At 39.9% G+C, this 21,871-nt stretch overlaps 2 protein-coding genes across 11 annotated transcripts in view; both read left to right on the forward strand.

Annotated features, from left to right (window-relative positions):
- SRGAP2 (SLIT-ROBO Rho GTPase activating protein 2) overlaps nucleotides 1-21,871 on the forward strand; it is a 262,852-nt gene that overhangs the window by 61,997 nt on the left and 178,984 nt on the right. The window lies entirely within an intron of this gene.
- LOC143679204 (uncharacterized) lies at nucleotides 2,594-7,383 on the forward strand. Its single transcript, XM_077155814.1, is given in 4 exon segments — nucleotides 2,594-2,605; nucleotides 5,211-5,918; nucleotides 5,920-6,235; nucleotides 6,238-7,383. Coding segments are annotated over 4 exon segments (1,236 nt in total). The 3' UTR covers nucleotides 6,438-7,383.

Consider the following 21,871-nt stretch of genomic DNA (forward strand, 5'->3'; position numbering starts at 1 on the left):
TTTGCTGGATATAGGAGTCTTGGCTGGCAGTTTTTCTCTTTTAGTAACTTAAATATATCATCCCACTGTCTTCTAGCTTCCATGGTTTCTGCTGAGAAATCTACACATAGTCTTATTGGGTTTCCCTTGTATGTGACGGATTGTTTTTCTCTCGCTGCCTTCAAGATCCTCTCTTTCTCTTTGACCTCTGACATTCTAACTAGTAAGTGTCTTGGGGAACGCCTATTTGTGTCTAATCTCTTTGGGGTGCGCTGCACTTCTTGGATCTGTAATTTTAGGTCTTTCATAAGAGTTGGGAAATTTTCAGTGATAATTTCTTCCATTAGTTTTTCTCCTCCTTTTCCCTTCTCTTCTCCTTCTGGGATACCCACTACACGTATATTTGTACGGTTCACATTGTCCTTGAGTTCCCTGATACCTTGTTCAAATTTTTCCATTCTTTTCCGGATAGTTTCTGTTTCTTTTTGGAATTCAGAAAATCCTCTTTGGAAGAAGATAACCTTATCCTAAGCCTTAAATTATTTCTGTATTTTTTCATATGAAATGTCCAGGATGCAGTAAAAAATAACCAGACATATGAGGAGACATGACAATATGATTTGAAACCAAAAGAAGTGACAGACAATAGAAATGGATCCACAGGGGGTAAAGACAATATTAATTATCAGAATGGGTTAAAAAAATAACTTTGTAAAATATATTTAAGGGGAAGGGGAAAAGCAAGATTAATAATTTTGGAAGAAAACTGGAAAGTGAAAATAGAATAAATGATGATTCTAAAACTAAAAAATATAATAGATAAAATTAAGAATTTATTGGATTGGTTTGATACAAAGTGGATACAGTTGCAAAAAGAATTAGTAAACTAATATTAGATTGGGAGAAAATATCCAGAATGAAGCACAGACACCAAAATGAATTTTAAAACCATAGAAAAGAAAAAGGAAAAAAAACACTGTAGAAAAGAATGTTAGAGACATAAAGAATCATACACAGAAAAAAATGTAACATAGTAGTAATTGGAGGCCCAGAGAGGACAATGAAACCAGGATAGGAGCAATATTTAGAGAAAATGGCTTATTGTTTTCCAGAACTACAAATGATGTCAAACTGGAGATTCAAGAAGCACTTTAAACCCAAGAAGTATAAATCAAGAACACCACACCTAGGCATATCATAAAACTGACTGAAAAACAAAGACAAAGAGAAAGTTTTAAAAGCAATCAGAGAAAAAAAAAAGTATTATCTATAATCACTAAGACTGACTCCTAATTCTCAGTAGGAAAAAACATGGAAGCCAGAAAAATATGGATTGATATCTTCAAAGTGTTGAAAGAAAACAATGCCAAAATAGAATTCTATACCCAGTGAAAATACCCTTTAAAATTGAAGATGACAGGTGTCTTCTAAGTAAAATATGACTTGGGAAATAAAGTGTTAACAAAAGGTCTGATGATAAACATGTAATATATTTTCAGATAGTTTTAAGACTAAAGCAAAGATAGGGATAGGAGTGGAAGAATAATGTATGTCAATTATATATGTTCTAACAAATAGAAATAAATCAAATAAAAATGGGAGAAGGGAGGAAGGCAGGTAGAAAAGCAAAGAAAACAGACTAAAGAGTGAAGAGCATAAATACAGACAGTAAAAATAATATAATGTGATGGAATAGAGATTGAATATATCAGTAATATCAAAATATGAATGACCTGAAACTCACCTAATTAAACTATTTTCAAGTTGGTTCTAAGGCAGAATGTAACTATTTGTTGTATTCCCGAGATATACCTAAAACAAAATGATCCTGAAAGGCTAAAATTAACAGAATGCCCAAAAGGCATATGCAAAAATGTTTTTCACAGTTACTTGTAAGACCCCCAAACATATACCTACCCAAATGCTTATCAGATGTAGAATGAATAAATAGAAATTGTAATGTATTCACACTGTAGGATGCTACTTTAAATATCAATGAAACTATATAAATTAAAACCACACATAGCAACATGGATGAATCGATAATCACAATCTTGGGTGAAAGAAGCAAGGAACAAGAATTCATAGTACATGGTTCCATTTACATGGAGTTTAAAGGCAGGCAGAACAAATATGTGGTGATAGCAGTCAGGATTGTGGTTGCCCTAGGGGAATCCGATGCCTGATCAGGGGTACCAGGGGTCTTCTAGACTGCTGTTTCTTCATCTGGGTGCTGGTTGCACAGTTTGTTTTCTTTGTGACAGTTCTTTGAGCTGATCCTTATAATTTGTATATTTTATTGTATGTTTGCTACATTTTAATAGAAGGCTTATATTAAAAATATAAACTTACAAGCAAAAGATGAGATTACAAGGTAAAATCTCATGGCATATTGAATTTAGAGCCATCTGAGAGAGCAGTTCTAATTCCAGTTTCTTTGAACATTGTCAGTAGAATTTTGAAGACCATTTGCTTTTCCTTATGAGACCTCAGGTTTGCTTTCTGGATTTGTTTTTGCCTTTTCCAAATTAAAAATAAGAGTCTAGAAAAGCAGGATAATTAATTCAGAAGTAGACCTTACACACACACACACAAATTTAGCATAGAGTAAACCATGGTGTTTCAAGTTAGTGGGATGAAGAGAGGAATGGATTTTCTAATAATTGGTTTTGAGACAACTAGGTAGCCCATTTGGGAAAAAATGAAATTGGATCGCTATCTTCCTCCTTGTATAAAAGTAAATTATAGATGGATTCAAATATGGATATAAAAAATGAAAGCATAAAAAATACTAAAACAAAACACGAGAGATTATATTTTAAAACCATGGACTCCAGGTGATTCTCAGCAGAGATGCTGTTGGGTGCTGTTCTAGTTTGCTAACTGCCGGAATGCAATATACCAGAAACGGAATGGCTTTTAACAAGGGGAATTTAATAAGTTGCTAGTTTACAGTTCTAAGGCCGAGAAAATGTCTCAGTTAAAACAAGTCCATAGACATGTCCAATTTAAGGCATCCTGGGAACGATACCTTAGTTCAAGAAGGCCAACGACGTTCAGCATTTCTCTCTCAGCTGGAAGGGCACATGGCAAACATGGCGGCGTCTGCTGGCTTTCATGTGGCTCTACCAAAAAGGGACTCTCTCCAAAATGTTTCCTCTTTTAAAGAATTCCAGTAAGCAACTCCACCTTCAGTGGGGTGGAGACACACCTCCATGGAAATCATCTAATCAAAAGTTACCTCCCACAATTGGGTGGGTCACATCTTCATGAAAACAGTCAAAATGCTCCCACCCAGCAATATTGAATGAGGATCAAAAGGCCTGGCTTTTCTGGGGTCCACCACAGATTCAGACCGGCACATTCCACCCTTTTGACCCCGAAAAGACATGCTCTTTCCAAATGCAAAATACATTCATTCCATAACAATATCAGAAAACCTTAAACCTTTCAGCAGCAATACAAATGAAGTACAAAATTAGAGACAGTATGAAATCTCATCAAGTCAGTTACGGGCATGGTCTGTCCTAAGGCAAAATTCTCTCCATTTGCTCTGGACCTTTGAAAACTCATAACAAGTTATTTGCTGCCAACATACAAAGGAGGAACATTCATAGGATACACATACACATTTCTGTAGGAAGGAAGGAGCACAGGGGTCACCGGACCCATACAGTTTCGAAAACCCGCAGGGCAAAATCCATTAGATTTCAAAGTCTGAGAATCATTTATCCTCGGGGCTTCTGAAAGCAGCAGTCCCACTCTTTCCAAGGGCCTACGCAGAGGCCTGCCTCTCTTCAAAAACAACCTTAGGGGACACTGGGGAGAAGACCACCTTTTTCTCAGCTCCACCCTCTCCAGGCATTGGGGCTGCACCTGGGCTCTCTGCCATCTCCGGGGCACATGCTCAACCCCTCCATGTGGTGGTAGCCAGGCTCTCCCCAAACCCCAAGGAATGTGTTTCACTCTCTCCAAGGTCTGAGGTGGCATGCCTCTTCCACTGCAATGAGGTGGAAGGCCCATCCTCTGCTTTTGGGGCAAACCCACCCTCTTCAGGTGCATAATCGTTGTAAGGGATTTTGTCCCACCCATTATGTCCAGCACATGATATCCCTGTTCCTTTGCACTAAATGCCAGTAGCACTTTCCCAGTAGCATTTCCCAGTCATTGTAGGGACCAAAGTAAGACCCTGTAAATTTCTGAACACCTGTAGTGTGGGGTCTGGGATGGTGGTGCTGTTTGAGTTTAGAATCTAACTTCTCTTCAGGGTTTCCTAGTTTCTAGGTTCCATTGTCCTAGCAGGGTCTCAACATGAGCAGCTATAGACCTTGACCTCAGAGAAGAACCTAAATGAACTTCCTTCCTGTAACTCATCATTTTCAGCCAGTAACGGCAGACATTGACCTTGGAGTTCTGCCTAGGCACAGTTGCAGTTTTATTGTCATGAAATGTTGATTCTGTCTTTGTAACAATGGACAACGGTTCAGGAAGCACAATTTTGTTTTTCATCCTTAAAAAGCATAGGGGATGGAGTTGTAGCCACAAAAAAAATCCTACCACACTGTTCTGCCAACTGATTTTCTTGAGCTCAAAGGAACAGATGTTCCTAGTGGAAATTGGAGCCTGTCTGTCCCTGCACTGTGCTGTGTGCTTCCTCCAAGCCCAGGCACATGTAACACTGAATTAACAATCTTGAAAAGAAGGTTCTCTCATGAGACTTATGATGTAAAACCTGTTAAACTCTAGTCTTCCAGAAAGCAGAAACAGCATTGCTCCTGTACTGTCTACTTGGCCATGGCCATGAGTTTTTCTGGCCCTACTGAAACCAAAAGCAGGCTATTGAGGTGCTAAGGAAATCCTAAGGCTATAGGATTTTGTTGTTAACTGACAATCCAGGGGTAAGAACATCCAAGTAGAAATTTTTCTTCTCAGAGCATACCCAGAAATAGTGGTTCCTTATTTTGAGTGCTACTTTCCTGTGCAGTGCTCTAATAGGGTACGTTCTGTAACTTCAGTTTCTTTTTCTCTAAGTGTGAACACTGTATCATAGGAAATTCCTACTCCCTCTCGACTTCTCAGATTTTTCTTCTCCTTTTTTTAAAAAATGAATTTTCTTTCATTCTTTTCCTTTCAGTGTCCTGTGAGGGGTGGGGCAACCCCAGAACACTGCCTCAAAGCCTTCAGGGTAGTGCTCATGTGGATTTAAAAAAACTTAAAAAAAAAAAAAAAAGTATTGTTTTTTTCTAATTAGAAAAACAACCTATCATAGAAATTTGGAAAATAAGGAAAAGAAAAATGAAGAAAATAATTATCAAGAAATATCTCCTTTTGTTTCTAGAGGAGTATTCCAATTTGAGACCCTTGAGGCAGGTCCTCCCAACCAAAAGGCTAACACCTGTGACATGTGTAGCCTGATCCTGAAAGACATTTTGCATGTGGCTAAGCACCTGGGAATAGACCCTGGAAAGAAACTGTACACATGTGGGGCATGTGGGAAAGGCTTCTGGATCATTGCAAACTTTCACCAGCACCAGAAGAAGCAGAGTGAAGAGAAACCCTTCAGATGGGACAAAGATGGGGCTGTGTTTGCAAAGAGTTGCCATGTGCATTTGTCAGAGAAGCCTTTCATATGCAAAGAGGGTGGGAAGGATATCCCAAGCAACCATGACCTCTTCCAGCACCAGTCCACCCACAGTGAGAGGAAATCATGCAGTGGCACCAAATACGAGGAGACCTTCCCATGCAGCTCCAGTTTTGGGCAGCAGCAAGGAAACCATGCTGGACAGAAGCCCTTCAAATACAGTGACTGTGGGAAAGCCTTCCTGAAGGCTTTCTCTCTTCTTAACCATCTACTAACTCACTCTGAAGAGATCTCCACTAGAAATCCAACAGGCAGACATGCCTTCAAGGAGGAATCAACCCTTGTTTATCACCAAACGTTTCAACACTGGAGAAACATCCCATGTAACTAAGGACTATAGGAAGGCCTGCAGTCTCTTTTCTAAAGTAAGGATGCATCAGAAAGTTCACAGTGGAAAAATGCATTATGAATGCAGTGAGTGTGGCAGAGCCTTCACTCATAAGCACTCACTTGTGCAGCACCAGAGAATTCACTCTGGAGAAAGACCTTACGAATGTGGTCAGTGTGGAAAAGCCTTTACTCCCAACTTCCATGTTGTCTGGCACCAGAAAGTTCACGATACAGAAAGGCCTTCTGAGTGTAGACAGTGCCGAAGAGTCTTTGGCTTTGCCTCCAACAGAAAATACAAACTGGAGAAAGGCCTTATGAGTGCGGTGAGTGTGGGAAAGCTTTCATTAACAATTCCCATCTTGTTTGGCACCAGAAAGTTCACAACACAGAAAAGCCTTATAAGTGCAATGAATGTACTTTCTTCTGCCATTTTGCCTTTTGGATTTTATATGTCATATCTAATTTTCCTTCTTTTTACCTTTACTGATTGGTCTTCATTTTTACACTCTTTTCCACACCTCTCTCTCCTGTCTTTTCCTATCTATCTCTAGTGCTCCCTTTAGTATATCTTCAGAGCCGGTCTCTTGGGCACAAATTTTCTCAGTGATTTTTTTGTCTGAAAATGTTTTAATTTCCCCCTCATTTTTGAAGGATAATTTTGCTGGATATAGGATTCTTGGTTGGCAGTTTTTCTGTTTTAGTATCTTAAATATATCATCCCACTGTTTTCTCACCTCCATGGTTTCTGCTGAGAAATCTTATTGGCCTTCCCTGTTATGTGATGGATTGCTTTTCTCTTGCTGCTTTCAGGATTCTCTCTTTCTCTTTGACATGTGACATTCTGATTAGTAAGTGTCTTGGAGTAAGTCTATTTGGATCTATTCTGTTTGGGGTATGCTGCACTTCTTGGCTCTGTAATTTTAAGTCTTTCATAAGAATTGGGAAATTTTCAGTGATGATTTCCCCCATTAGATTTTCTCCTTCTTTTCCCTTCTCTTCTCCAAGGAAACCCACAACACGTATATTCGTGCACTTCATGTTTTCATTCAGTCCCTGAGTCCCTGCTCATATTTTTCCATTCTTTTCCCTATATTTTCTTTTTCTTATCCGATTTCAGATGTTCCATCCTCAAGTTCAGTACTCCTGTCTTCTGCCTCTTGAACTCTAACTTTGTAGGTTTCCAATGTTTTTTCCATCTCTTCTACTGTGCCTTTCATTCCCATAAGTTCCGTTATTTGTTTTTTCAGACTTTCGATTTATTCTTTTTGTTCATTCCTTGCCTTATATCCTCTCTCAACTCATTGATTTGATTTTTGATGAGGTTTTCCATGTCTGTTTGATCTCCTTTTCTTTTAAATCATCCTTGTCTCTCCATTTTTACAGCCACAAACTCCTTAACTAACTTAGTGGGGAAACTTTTTACATGTTTTTTTTTTTTTGTACGCTACGTGGCGGGGTTCACATTTCATTCTTTATCCATGTTGAATATTCCCTTATTGTAGCACCATTTGTTGATTTTTCTTGTTGTTGTTTGGTTTGGCTTTTTGTTTGTATGGGACCTGCATGGGCCGGGAATTGAACCTGGATCTCCTACATGACAGGTGAGAATTCTACCACTGAACTACCCTTATACCCCCCTCTTTTTACATCATTTAATATTTGGGAGTTGCCACACAGTTAGTTGGAGGTCACTGGGACTCACTGCTTCATACATCAGGCAGCTCTTTGGCTTTGCTTTGAAGTCTTACATAATGGAAGGAGACACTGCATCTCTGGAGGATATGTTGCTTCCAGTAAAGTCCCGAAGAGAGTGAGTTCTGGGGGGAGTGAGCAGAAGGGGTGGTCAGCTTTTTCACTTGAACAGGGAAAGAAGAATGTCTGGGGAGTATTTTCTACCAGAATTCAAGTCCTGTCACTCTGGCTCACCCTCTGGTCTTTGGGAGTTTTAAGTGGAATGTCTGTTGTGAAATAGTGATGATATGCTGTGCAATTTTTCTGAGTAGACTAGGGACCCAGATTGAGAATCTGTCTCCCTGAAGGTTTTGTACTATATTGCTCTTAGCTAGTTCCTGGCAAATCTGGACAGTAGGACTAAGCGGCAGAGAGGTTTGATGTCACTTCATATTTAAACGACCAGGTCCCTGGAGCATCTCTTGAGGACAACAGTGTGAAAGCTCAGTAACAGATTGTCCTAATTGTGATGCCCCTCAGAATTAAGGTTTCTAAGGGAACTTCTCATTTTCATAAAGACTCTTCTGGGGTAGTCATTGTGTTTGAGAGATGAGAGTTTATGAGCCTTTCCAGTTGATGCCATAGATGTTTGTGATACCGGATGTTTGTTTCTTTAAAGAAAACTGGATGTAGGGCTTGAAAGAGTCACCACCCCAGGGCCGGGAGCTTTTTTAGAGTTCCTTTGTTCCCAGTTTCTTTGATTCCCACCACCCCCTTCACCAAGTGGATTCTCATGTCCCTAGCACCTTTTCCTATATCCCAGAACAAGAGATTCTTTTTCCATAATTCTCTCTGAAAGTTCTGTATCTTTTAGAACATGATAGGAGAGAAGGAATACAGGTTCATTAATAATTAGAATGGTTTAACAAATTCTTGGTGAATAATTGTCCTTGCAGATTATGATTTCTCAGAGAAGAATATGATGTAAGTATTCTTCCTACCATTCTTACTGCCTGCCGTCTCACTCAGTGAGCCTGTATTCCTGAGCTTTGTCAGCAGCCATCAGGTTTCTCTGTTACCCTTAACTTTCCTCTTTGTTCATTGGGGTGGTGTGAGCACAAATCAGTCCAAAGAAGCTGTTGAGTGACCTTTAGGTAAGTATAGATTCTTTGTTATATTTCCCTAATTAAGAGCCTCTACTAGGTTTTCCAAAATTCCCCTTTGGTGCTTGAATAGGAACCTGCTGTGCTTTTAGATTGTGAGTCCTGTAAGACTGGGGTGCCCTATCCAGTCGCTTTTTTACCCCCCTGCAGGGCATAGTAGTAGGTGTTCAATAAAGAGTCATTGAAGTGGCTTGAATTAAATATAATATGTATGTAATTTTATATTTAAATAAAGTCTGTTCCAGCCTGACTTACTTTTCAAATTATATGTCACTACTGTGGAGACTATTTCATTTTTTTTTTCCTTTGTTCCTTTTCTCCCTCTTGCTTCCGTTGTTTCAAATTTAGGCATATTGGAGGTAAGGACTAGGGTGTAGCAATAACTTTGTTGAATTAACTGTTCAGTCATGGGAATGTGGAGAAAATAGCAAGGTCGGGGGAGATGGCTCAAGCCGTCACTCGGCTTAAGCCTTGGCTTTAAGGTCAGAAAATTGAAACAGGTAGCCAAGCAGGAAGGACCAAAAGCGACAGGACTACGCCACTTTTTCTTGGGGATGGGAGAGGTGGGTGCACAGTCCAGGAATCATACTAGGGGTCTCCCGCATGGAAGGCGAGTGTTCTAACCATTGAACTACCCGTGCAGCCTTCCTGCTTTGTTTTAAATTCCCATTTGCCTTAGAGCTGCCATTTACAACGTGATGACCACAGGCCCTTCCAATATCCTTGGGTTTAACCCCCATAGAAAACAGCTGCTTTGACTGGGGTGGGGTGGGGGGCACAGGAGCCACAGGGGTGGGTGTCTTCTCTCACAGGAGCCTTCCCAGTGTCTTCTGGGCTTACAGCCGCCCTTTTCTCTTCCCATTCAGCTCTTGGCACTTGGTTTACATCCCTACTCCCTCACTCCCCACCCAGTGAGGTAAAAAGCCATTAACTTTCTGTCTGCCTTGCTTTTAATCATCTTCTAAAGACAGCAGCAAATGCAATCCCAGTCCCTTTCAACCCCTTTTATGTGGGTGTTAGACTGAGCGTTTAACTTCTCCTTCTTTATGAAAATGCACATTAGCTATTCAGAGACTTAATCTCCTAATGATTTGTGTGCATTGGTAAAAAGGAAAAACCCTCATCCCTGCCTGGTATACTCAGATGTTCCCTTTGGTACACTGATGGTAGGCTTTCAAAAGCGGAGGACCATTTAATTTAATTTTGCAGATGGCAGGAGGTACTGCAGGAAGCTTGGTCACAATATGCCCCCTCCCGGGAGAGTAGCTTCAGTAAATTCAAATTGCCTGAGGGGCCTACATGTGAGAAATCTAACCCTCTGCCTGCCTTCTTCCCACATTCTCCCTGCTCCTCCGCCCCCCTCCCACTAATTATAAAATGTATTTGAAGGGAGAGGGAAAGGTGGAAAGGGGTAGTGGAGAAAATTGCCTGGGTTGAAAAGCCAGTGACTGATGTCTGCAGAAGTGAGATTGCCATTTGAAGCAATACTGCTCTGAACATATGGATTATAACCAGCTACAGATTAACCCATTCCCTCTTTAATTGTTTTATGGCTTCATCCTTCTGAAATTGCCCCCTTGTGGCCTCATATCCTTTCTGGGGGTTTCTTAAGGCTGAGGGTCTTGCTTGCTGGTGGGGAAATCTATCCCCAGGACACTAGTTCCACAGTGAGACTGAGGAGGAGACCCAGGGAGTATCTTCTTTTTAACTTGTCCTTATTTTATTTTTAGTGTGATCAGGTTTCTCCAGAAAGAAAGAGCTTTAGAATCCCGAATTGTTGTCACAATAGTGCCTGAATATTTGTTGCCCCATCCTGTTAAGCTTTCGGGATTGAAAACTGTTGCCCTTTAGGCCACTTCCCAAATTATTCATTTATCACCCTTGTGGGCCAGCAGACACATGTGAAATCTTGGTAGTTTTCATTCTGGCTATGGAATAAATTTTGGTTTCAAATTTTACCAGAATGAGGAGGAATTCTTTTTCTTCATTATTAAATAGGTACCAACAGATTTCTTCATAAATTATTGTCAGTATAGCAACAGGCATTCAGAGACCGGACAAAAATATCTTCCTGAGAACTTTTGTTTGCTTCTGCTCAGGTAAAGGTTAAACAGGAATAGACCTTGGGTAAATTGTGAACTTTTTAAAGTTTCTGGTTTGTTTATTTGTTTTTGGTGTAAATTTCTCCTTTCTTTGCCCTTTCTCCGTCCTGTGAGGCGGCTGCCAATCCCAACCACAAATGACTCCAGATAGTCAGTGCAAAGGACCCAAGATAGGGCCCTAAGGCCCAAGTATGTTTGGTGTGTTTGAGGAACAGCAAGGAGGCCAGTATGGCTAAAGTGGAATGAACTGGTAAAGGCTAAAGGTGACAGTAGGACATGAAGTCAGAGAGGAAGGGGCTGGAGCTATGTAGGGAGTTGGAAAGGAGATGCCTTATCGTATAAGCCATTGGCTTTTACTTTATAAATATCTATGTCTCTTTCTTTATCTCTCCATCTTTATGTCTATATCTAATGTATATCAATATCGTACTAGGTACCAACAGATCTTACAATCTTCCATCTCTCTGATTTCAGAAGGTCTCTCTTCAGGAATTGAGGAGGGAAGGTTGATTATGAGGGAAAATACAGGCAGAGAAACTTGTATCAAAACTTTCCTGATGGGCGGGCCACGGTGGCTCAGCAGGTAAGAGTGCTTGCCTGCCTGAGGACCCGGGTTTGATTCCCGGTGCCTGCCCATGTAAAAAAAAAAGCCTTCCTGAAGACCTGAAACCTGCCCTTTCTGAAATTGGTAAATTGGTGAGATTCCTCTCTCCTGCCCTTGCCCAGCACACAGTTGAAAAAGACAACATAGCATTCTCTTATTATCCCAGCCTCTCCCCTTCTTCTGCTCCAAGAATCTAAAATACTTAAGATTTTTCAGCATATAGAACATTATTTTAGTCAAGTCCTCAAAGTGTTTCCCCACTGTTAACCCTCTTACTCCAGAGAGCTCCCAAAATACTTTTCTGTACTGCTTATGTTATACTTTCTAATTCTAGAAATGAACTTTCTGACAATGTCTCATCAAATGAGGGAATAGACTTTGAAAGCAATTTGAAACTCAAATTCCAGGAAGAGATTGGCTGATAGCATTTACTCTTCATTATCCACCTTTATCCCCCAAAAACGTCAACAGAGGATCACTTTGGTGGCATTTCGTTAGGGGCAGGGTTTCTCTCTTGGCCTGCTAGGGTACTGGGCACATCAAGATTAGTCCAGCCCCAACCTCTTTACCAAGTCCCTGGGCTTCTTTGTGCTAAGAATTTCAGTGGTAGTGTGTTTTTTCCAAGGAAGGATGTGGAATGGTTTGTTCCAGATGAGAATTTCATCTTGTGGGAACCTGATTTTCTATTTATGTTGTGTTTTGAAAAGCTGTTGTGTTACTGCTTAAAGTCCCCAAACTGATTTTTAAAACACTGAGAGCACAGTCTGAACATAGTGTTTTCTAGCTGTAGATTGTGACCCTGTGCCAGTTTGGAAGTATTTGAAAGTACCCCAGAAAAGTCATGTTTTAATCCTGACTCAGTCTTGTGGGGGCAATTGTTTCTTTTAATTCTATTTCAATACCGTAGTGCAGAAACTTTTGGTTAGATTATCTCCAGAGGTGTGATGCGCCCAATTGTGGGTGTGACCTTTTGGTTAGATGGAGATGTGACTCCACCCATTTCAGGTGGGTCTTGATTAGTTTACTGGAGTCCTTTAAAAGAGGAAACATTTTGGAGAGAGCTCAGAGAAGAGCTGACACATATGCTGACACTTGGAGAACCCAAGGATGTTTGGAGATGTTTCGAGCCCAGCAGACATTGCCGTGAGATGTTAAGTAAGCCAGAACCTGGAGAGAGCCAAGGGAAGCCAACAGATGAAAGCCTGCTCTGGAGAAACAAAGTGAGGAAACTCCACAGAAACAGAAGCTGAAAGCAACGGATCCCAGGAGCAAGGGACCTGCAGATGCCAGCCACATGACTACCCAGCTGACAGGTGTTCCTGACAGATAGGTCTTTCTTGAATTAAAGTATCTTTACCTAGATGCCTTAGTTTGGACATTTTTATAGACTTAGAACTGTAAATTTGTAACTTATTAAACTCCCTTTATAAAAGCTGTTCCAATTCTGGTATATTGCATTCCAGAAGCTTACAAACTTATACAGACCCCCTTTCAGAGCTGATCATGAAACCAGTTTAATTGACCACTGACTGGCGTTTTTGAAAACATAAAAGAAATAGGATAAAAAAAAGAATAGAAAACATCAAAGTGGATTGGATATAGAAAGGACGAATATTGTTGCATCAAACTTTTGTTTAAGGATATATATGTGTGTTTTGTGTGCACACATAGTTGGGATGCAGTATGACATCTTGCTCATTATGGGTTGTGGTAGAAAAAGTTAGAAAAACACTGTTAGACTATCCAAAAGTTTTATTTGCTTATTATGGAGCTGATGAGAATAGAGCAGACGTGCCCCTGGTGGGATAAAGGTAGAAGTTTGAGTGACAATTTTGACTTCAAAAAAGCAGCCTAATTGAGTTTGTCACCATTCTAGGAAGGTGGAAGATACTGGGCCAGAACTCTGTGCTATTTAGGCCAACAGGAACTAAGCTTGTTGTTTCTTTCTGCAGAAAGAATTGTGCAATTTCCAGTGGGAACTCCCTCTGAAGGTGGAGAGGGAAGGGGAAGGAAGAGCGGAGAAAGAGGCAGTTAGGCAGAAGTCATTGTGAGTCTAGCCTACCCAGGATCTGCACGTAGTTAGCTCCGAGGCTTTGTTGAAATCTGCTGAAGATTCATTTTTGGAGACAGGGCAAACACAACTTATCTCCATTTATTTCATTTCAACATTTATGCCATCTCTGTGCTAGGTGCTGGCAATGTAATAATGAATAAGACGTGATCTTGGACTTCTGGCACTCCTAGCCTGGCAGGGAAAACAGATGTGAACGACCAATTACCATACATTGTGCTTAGTGTCATGACAAGAATATGTTTAAAATGCTCTGGAATAGACTTCCATTCTGAGAAATGTGCCAAATAATAATTAAGAACTGGAATAGGGACTTATTTTCTAAAAGTTGCGGAAGTACACTCTGTTGGAGAGGAAAATAAAGTTTCTAAGGGAATCAGGCCCATCACAGTCAGGCTAATGTGCTATTTTATGTCTTTTTACTCTCAAAGTCCCTAATGTTTTGAAAAAATTGTCAATTTTTTTTTTTTTTAAATTGTCAATTTTGATATAATCCCTACCCAGAAAGCCTGGAGACACATAAAACACTGTAGTGTCCTTTAAAACTACTGACAAATGTAATAGGAACTTGAATGTTTTTCTCTGATGGAACCCACAGCACTTTGCTTTTACTTTCTGATTGATCTTTAAAATCAGTAATACTTTTTGGAGACATGTAAGGTTATGACAGTCTACAAAATAAATATCTGGTTAAGTATTTTCACATTCTAGAACTGGGGTCTCCCAACTCCGGGCTGATTCACATCTGTCAGCTGCATTTAGTCCAAGCCTGGCCCCTAACTAAATAGAACCAGATTGAATCAAGAGTTTATTTTTAATATGCATTGTCATTTCTTATCACCTGACTGCTGTGGATTTTGTTTCTGCCTCAAGCAAGTTTTGAATATGCCTATCTATAGATTTGAACAGTAGGGTGTTTTTTTCAGAGGTGTGAAATGATCAGATAACCCTTATAATTGTAGACATATGGTACATGATGAAGAATTTACTTGCTCTTAATTTCTTTCTGGTGGATTGAGTAAAAGCAGTTGGTAAAATCCTTTCCACTTACAATGTTGAAGCATGTGGTTAAGATGTGGCCTTCAAATAGTGCCAGGTGGGTAGGCAGGTGATGAAGACTCACCACAGTTTCTTGAATGAAAAAAGTGAAACCCAGAGACCCGTTATCTTCTCACTCATACAAAAGATAACTGTGGCTTTCTCTAACATCCAAAAGGTGGGGGCGGTCTACTCAGAATATCAGAGCTTGTGGTCATTTTCTAGCCAATGCCTGGAAGCAATGGGCACTTTATGTTTTGGGGGTATTTGCATTTTGCATTATTTGGAATATTCAGGTTGAGGGAGTTATTATAAGAAGAGCCTTTGAAACCTTGGACTCTCTGAAAATAAAAGCTCTCACTTTTCTCTTTTACTTTGGGTGTCTTTTGGAGGGGAACATTTATGTCATTAAAAATGTTGTAGGGTGGGCCACGGTGGTTCAGCAGGCAAGAATGCTTGCCTGCCATGCTAGAGGACCGGGGTTCAATTCCTGGTGCCTGCCCATGTTAAAAAAAAAAATGTTGTAAGTTGCTTATCTAATTTCTATTCCATCTTCACATTAATAGCTTCCCATTGGTCTTAGGAAAATTCTATACTTCTTCAGACTATTTTCATTTCTCTCCAGGGCTTCACCCTGTTGCTCTCTTCAGTCTCATCTCTTTTCACCCTCCCATTTAAACTGTGTTCTTTAGTAATTCTGTATTTCTTATATTATTCAGTTCCTCGAACTTGGCTTCCTTTCTTTTGCTTCTGGGCCTTTGATTTTGTTGTTCCTTCTGGGCTAGAGGACTTTTCCTGCCGCTTTGTCTGGTTAACTTCAGTACTTCAGAACATCTCTTCTGGGAGCCCTTCACTGACCCCCAGACCAGATTAGACTTGTCTACTATTTGTTACTACGGCATCCTCTTTTTCCCTGATAATGGACTCATCACATTGTAATTACTTCGTTTATTCTGTGTTCTTTGGTAGACTAGATTCCTTCAGAAGACAGGCCCAGGGTTAAGAGAAGGGAAGCTGGTTAAAATTACAGGAATCTGATTAAAAAGACTTTTATATTAGACTGGCTTTTCCAATATTTAAAAATGTGTGCACTCCTTTCAGAGTAATATAACTTTGTGAACCCCCTTAGGAATTTGAAAAATAATGCTGTCATTTTTATAAGCTAAGATAAAGAACTGAATTTAGGTAAAACATTTTCTTTTATAGCAACATTATTAAAATAATATTATGCAGTTTATTTTAAAATTGACTTTAAAATTTAATAGCATTCATTATGTATAAAAATAACCTTTTCTTTTCTCATTTAACTTGTGATGTTCACATTCCACTTATTTAAAAAAGTTATGTAAGGAGGAGTGTGATTTTTCAAAATTAATTTTAAAATAAAATTTTGTATTTAGTTTGGAACCAAATATACCTTAAAATTTGGTTGGAAATTTAATCACTTACTAACATATTTTTTTTTTTAATTAAGAGAAATCTGTTTTTATGACCTAATGTTTAGAAATTTTGCATTTTATACATTAAAAAAAACCAAACCTCATCTTAAATATATGTTTTAAGTTTTGTTTCTACACAGATGGTTTCAGCTACATATCTGCAAGGAAATAATGTATTGTAGTTATGGAATGCCTTTCCTCTCATACTTGAAAAGCCAACTTAGATATGTTTATCCCTGTATTTTACGTCTTTAACATTAGAATTTGAAGTACTTGAAGATTTAATCAGATCAATGCAACTTAGGGATGTGGTGATGATTGTTGATGTGAACTACATGATTTGATAAAATTTTTAAGCTTTTAATTGACAACTGGATTTTATCATCAGTGTTCTTAGGCTTCTTGTTTTTAACCCGTAGTCATGATGATTATAAATTTTATGATATTGTCAGAATTAAAACAATTCAAGACTGTAGAATGCTGAAAACCACAGTGGTCTAGTTAGTAACATTTGACTCATTTCAGTAACCATTTGTTTTAGTTTGCTGAAGCTGCCAGATTGCAGTATACCAGAAACAGAATGGCTTTTAAAAGGGAATTTATTAAGTTGCAATTTTATGGTTCTAAGGCTATAGAAATATCCAAATTAAGGCACCAATAAGAGGTTACCTTTACTTAAGAAAGGCTGATGCCATCTGGAGTACCTCTGTCAGCTGGGAAGGCATATGACTAGTGTCTGCTGAGGTCTTTGGCTTCTGGACACTTCTGTCAGTTGGGAAGGCAAATGGTGAAGTGTGCTAGCTTTCTGTCCTGGGGGTTTCTTAAGGATTTCTGGGTATTTTCCTTTGTGTCTCCAAAAGTCTCTGGCTATGTGGGCTCAATTGGCTCTCAAGCTTTTTCCAAAACAGTGCCTTCTTAAAAGGCTCCAGTAAGCAACCCCACCTTGAATGGGTTGAGATACATCTCCATGGAAACCATTTAATAAAAAATTACAACTTAGCAATATTGAAAGAGGACTAAAGAACATGGCTTTTCTGGGGTACACAACAGTTTCAAATGAGCACACAATTGTATATACTCACTGGATATACAGAAGTTGTAGTGTCAGTTTTAAGGGGAAAATTAAGATGACCGTTAAGTTGATGATTTTTAAAATAGAAAATGAAGCAATGAAGCAGGGCTGTGACAGCTTTTAGCAATGGGAACACCCTGGAACACCTATGAGGACTCCTGGCGGTGGGGCTTCACAGTCTATTGTTTGTCAACAGCTTTAGAAAACTTAGATGTGTTAGGAGACCAGGTTTGGAATCCCACCCAGGGCTGAATCATTTCTATGGTAGGCCCTGTGATGCCAGATTATGAGTCCACATTTCCAGAGTGGATAGGCTATTGCTGCCTCCTCATGAAAAGAGCAGAAGAGGCAGGTAACACCAGAGCTGAAGTGATAAAGGCCCTTAAAGACTGAAACCATGATCCAGCTTTGTGAGCTACTTGTGTCTTCTGTTTCCCATTGGGCCTCCGTCCTCAGTGACACAAGGAGTAGTCCCTGAGCTCTCCATTTTCCCTGGGGTCTCCTAGATGTGGAGGAAGACCATACTACTTGCTGTCTGTTAGTGCTATGGGTAGCTATTGGTTGGTTGGAGGGACAAGGACAGGAACTTTCCCCAGTGGTTAATCTTCTCACTGGCCTCTGTGATTCAGTGACTTCTGTTATATTACACATTCAGAAAGTGTCCTCTTATTTGAAAATAAGTCTCTTATTTTCCATTTACATAATACCGAAGACCATCACACTTCATTTGCAGGAAGCTGACAGGGCCCGAATTCTGGCATATGGACTATGGTAGCGATGTTGAAAAAAAATTTTGAAGTGGAAAGTGAAATTTAGGTAAACCTTGCTGATTTTCGTTCTTACTCAGGAGCCTTGTCTTTACACTCTTCTGGTCAGCTCAGGGCAATTAAAACTTTTATTCCAGTGAAGTTTCCTCCCCCAAAGCTTTCATTAATTATGAAAAATACCCTGTGGGGGTTAGATTATGAATTCTTTTGTGATTATCGTAAATAATGGGGGAAAACACTTGTCAGGATATAGTGAGTTGGCTAAATAATGGATCTTTCCTTTGATTTTTGATTGGTTTTTAATTTTTAAAGGAATAGCTTTTGCTTTTTTAAAAATAAAAAAATGTTCATTGTAAAAAATTCAAGCAAAACTGAAAAATACGAAAGATTCAGCAACAAATCATTCCAAATCCTAGTACACCAGAGCAGCTTTTCATTCATTAATTCAGTTAGTATTTATTGAGCATCAGGCACTGTGGCACCAGGTTTCAGCAGTGAATAAAGTTCCTGCCATCATGGGTACAGAGTAAGAAAATAAGCAAACACCTAAATAGGTTTCTAATGTAAGGTAGTGATTTTTCTGGGAAAAAATAAGTAGGGTAAGGATGTAGAGAGTACAGTGTCTCTTTCGGATGGAGTGGTGGGAGAAGGCTTCTTGGGAAATGGACACTAGGGAAGAGACCTGAATGAAGCACAGGAGCTAGCCATGTGAATATGGGGGAGGTGTGCTTCAAGCTAAGGGAACAGCAAATACAAAGGTCTTAAGGTGGTAATATGTTTGGCAGAGGGGCAACAGAGACCAGTGTGTCTGGAGTTCATGTACTAGCGTTGATCATAACAGGGCCTGGAAACGGAGCTAGGGTCTAGGAAATATAAGGGTTTGGAAAGACCAGCTTTTCTCCTGAGGGCATTGGGAAGCTGTGGGCTGTTGTGTGGAGAACAGACTGTAAGGGAGCAGGGGTGGAGGCAGCAGGACCAGTTAGGAAGCTACTACCGTAATTCAGAGAGAAATGATGTTAACATGGACTGTTGGAAATGGTGGAGGGGGTGAGAAGTGGTTGGATTCCAGACATGTCTTGAAGATGGAACTACCAGGATTTGCTGATGAATGGGTTGGAGTTTGAGAGAGAGAGGAGTTGATATAAATGCTAAGGTGGGGGCCTGACAGGTGAAAGGGGTATTGTTCACTGAGAGGGAACACTGAGGGTGGGAGGTCTCAAGGGTTCAGGTTTGAGATTAAGTTCTAGGTACCTGCTAAAGCACCCAAGAGAAAATGTCAGAGAGACAATTGGTTGTAGGAGGTGGGAGTTCAGAGAAAGATTGAGACTGGGGATGAAATTTTGGGAATTCCCAGGCACAGAACTAGGTGCCATCTGTCCAGGAAGCAAGTGGAGATGGAAAAGAGGTCCTAGGATTGAACCCTGAGGCATTTTATCATTTAGAGGTTGAAAAGATGGGAAAGGTCCAGCAAAGAAGTCCGAGAATGGGTGCCCAGTGAGGCAGGAGGCACATCAGGAGAGGATGGTGTCAGAAGTCTTGGGTGATCACCTCTGTCCAGTGCTGCTGGTGGCGGAATAAGTGGAGTCTCCAGAATCGCCCATTGTATTTAGAACAAGAGCTCTTTCAGTGTAGTGATAGAAACAAGAGCCTGGGTACTGTGGCCCAGAGGGAAAAAGGAAAAAGAGAACATGGAGACCAAGATGTGGACACTTTTGACGTTTGAGTTTTGTTGTAAAGAGAAGCACAGATGAAAAAGTAGCTGGAGGTGGGAGGGGTCAAGGGAAGATATTTTGTTTGTTTTTTAATAAAATGGAAGAAAATACAAGCTTTGCTGCTGATAGAAATGATCCAGTAGGGAGTGGGGGAAAGTGATGTAGTAGAAGAGTATAATTTTAGGAGCAATGACCTTGAGTGGGTGAGGAAGGATGGGTTCTAGTGTTCAAGTGGAGGAGCCCAGGGACAGGAAAGGCCGAAAGGAGGGTAAGGCCATGGAGTTGATGATGGGGCTTATGGATGATATCTCCCAGTGTTGAAATTTGGTGTGCATTAACACAAAGGTGGCTTTAAAAATAAAAATTAAAAAGTTGAAATTAATTATACTTGAATTTAACAGAAGAAGAGACACTAAAGTGAAGGTAAGGAAACTGCTGCACTTCAGATAAATATTTCTTCTCCACAAAAGATAGTTGTCCCTAAAATTCTCTCCTTGGTTAAGAAAACAATGATGCAAACCATTAAGAGGCTGAAGTCACTATTAATCTTTTTAACTTCATTTTCAGCTGTATCTTCAGTTTTAGATAGATTGGAAGGCTGAGTGATTCATATTCTTCCACTTCCTTACATGTCTCTCTTCCGATCTCCTTAGTTTTGAAGCTTATATGTAATTTCCTCTTGGCAGGGTTTCTAACACTGAAATTCTCATCTGCCCTCTCCCATTCTTTGGTCTTAGTACTCTATCTAACCACTTGTTCTTTTACCCAGACTCCTCTGTTTCTGTGGTTTTTTTGTTTTGATTGATACATTTTGTGCAGGATTTCTGTTTCACAAGAGATGTTTGGGGGTGCTACATAGAGCAACTTCTCTGAGCATCAGTGGTCCTTCATCTGTGAAAGGGAAATAATCAAGACTAACTTTTAAAGGGGGCTTACTAGATACCAGGCATTTAGTAAACACTATATATTGTACCTCTTTTACTCTTCATGACAATCCAATCCATTGAAGACTTCTGTTACCAACTCCATTGTATAGTTGATGGAACAGGTTTAGGGACATTAAGTGTCTTGTTCAGGGGTACAGCTAGCAAGTGGCAGAGCTAGAATTAAACCCCAGATCTTTCTGAATGCCGAATCTGTGCTCTTAACCATCTGCTTTACTGCAAACTTACTCCACTTGGGTGTTTTGAGGATTAAACAAGATAATTTGTATGTAGGGTCTCTGGCACACCTGAATGATATTTGTGATTGTCATTAAATACATATAATATGCTTGTCTTTAATTTTTGTGGCAACGCTTTTCCCTAGAAAATAAAGGGTAGTCAACTCTATCAGCTCGAATGACCAACTAATGATTTAAAATATATTTGAATCCTGGAAAATAATTGATTTGCTAATCTTAAGGAGCTGAATGGGCAGATCTTTTCTTTGAAATAAAAATTTTACCAAGGAAAGGACTGTATACCCAGCATCTAGAACAGTGCTTGGCATTTGGTAGGTGTCTTAGTACAGATTCCCTAGAATATAATCAATGGCAAAAGCTTATGTGGTAACACTTTATTTGGGAAGGTCATCCCAGGGAAGTGGAATGAGGGGGAAGGGGAAGGGGAACCAGGGAAAGAGGGAGAGCAAATAAGGGCTTCTCACGAAGCTGTTTGCTTAGTCTTATAGGAAATCTTCAGAGAAACAATATGAAGCTACTACATCTCTACACAGTCCACTGGAGAAGGGAAAAAAATTTCATTCACCAGATTCCATCTCTTAATGATCAAAGTTTGACCTGATGGAACTTCACCTGTGTGTATTTCTTGGCGGTTGGTGATTGAGCAGATCTCACCAAATCTCATGTCTCATTGACAACAGGGAAACCCTGGGGTGGGATTTGAGAAGTGAGCAGCATGGGTATAAGGCAAGGTGCTATCATCTTGGCTCTTCATCAGTATGAAGGACTAGAATCAGCTGTTGCACCTGGAGGAGCACAAGCAATTCTAACTAGCCAGCAAGGCAGTAGAGTGCATCTTGCATGATGTATAACCTGCATCTGACATAACAGGCTCTTGGTAATGATGGTCTTCTAGTTGTTAATGGACTCTTGCCCAGCTATCTTACTTAAATATTCTGTGGTCATGAACATTTTTGTTCATTCTCAGTCTACTTCCCTTGCTTTCCACCTAAATGGGAGTGCTTCAGGTCCTAGACCTATTTCTCTTTTAATTCTATATGCCTCTCTGGGCTATTGAATTCACTTTCATGGCTTATTTTCTGACTGCGATGTGTTTGTT

Source organism: Tamandua tetradactyla, chromosome 4 (assembly GCF_023851605.1).
Source record: "Tamandua tetradactyla isolate mTamTet1 chromosome 4, mTamTet1.pri, whole genome shotgun sequence".
NCBI lineage: Eukaryota > Metazoa > Chordata > Mammalia > Pilosa > Myrmecophagidae > Tamandua > Tamandua tetradactyla.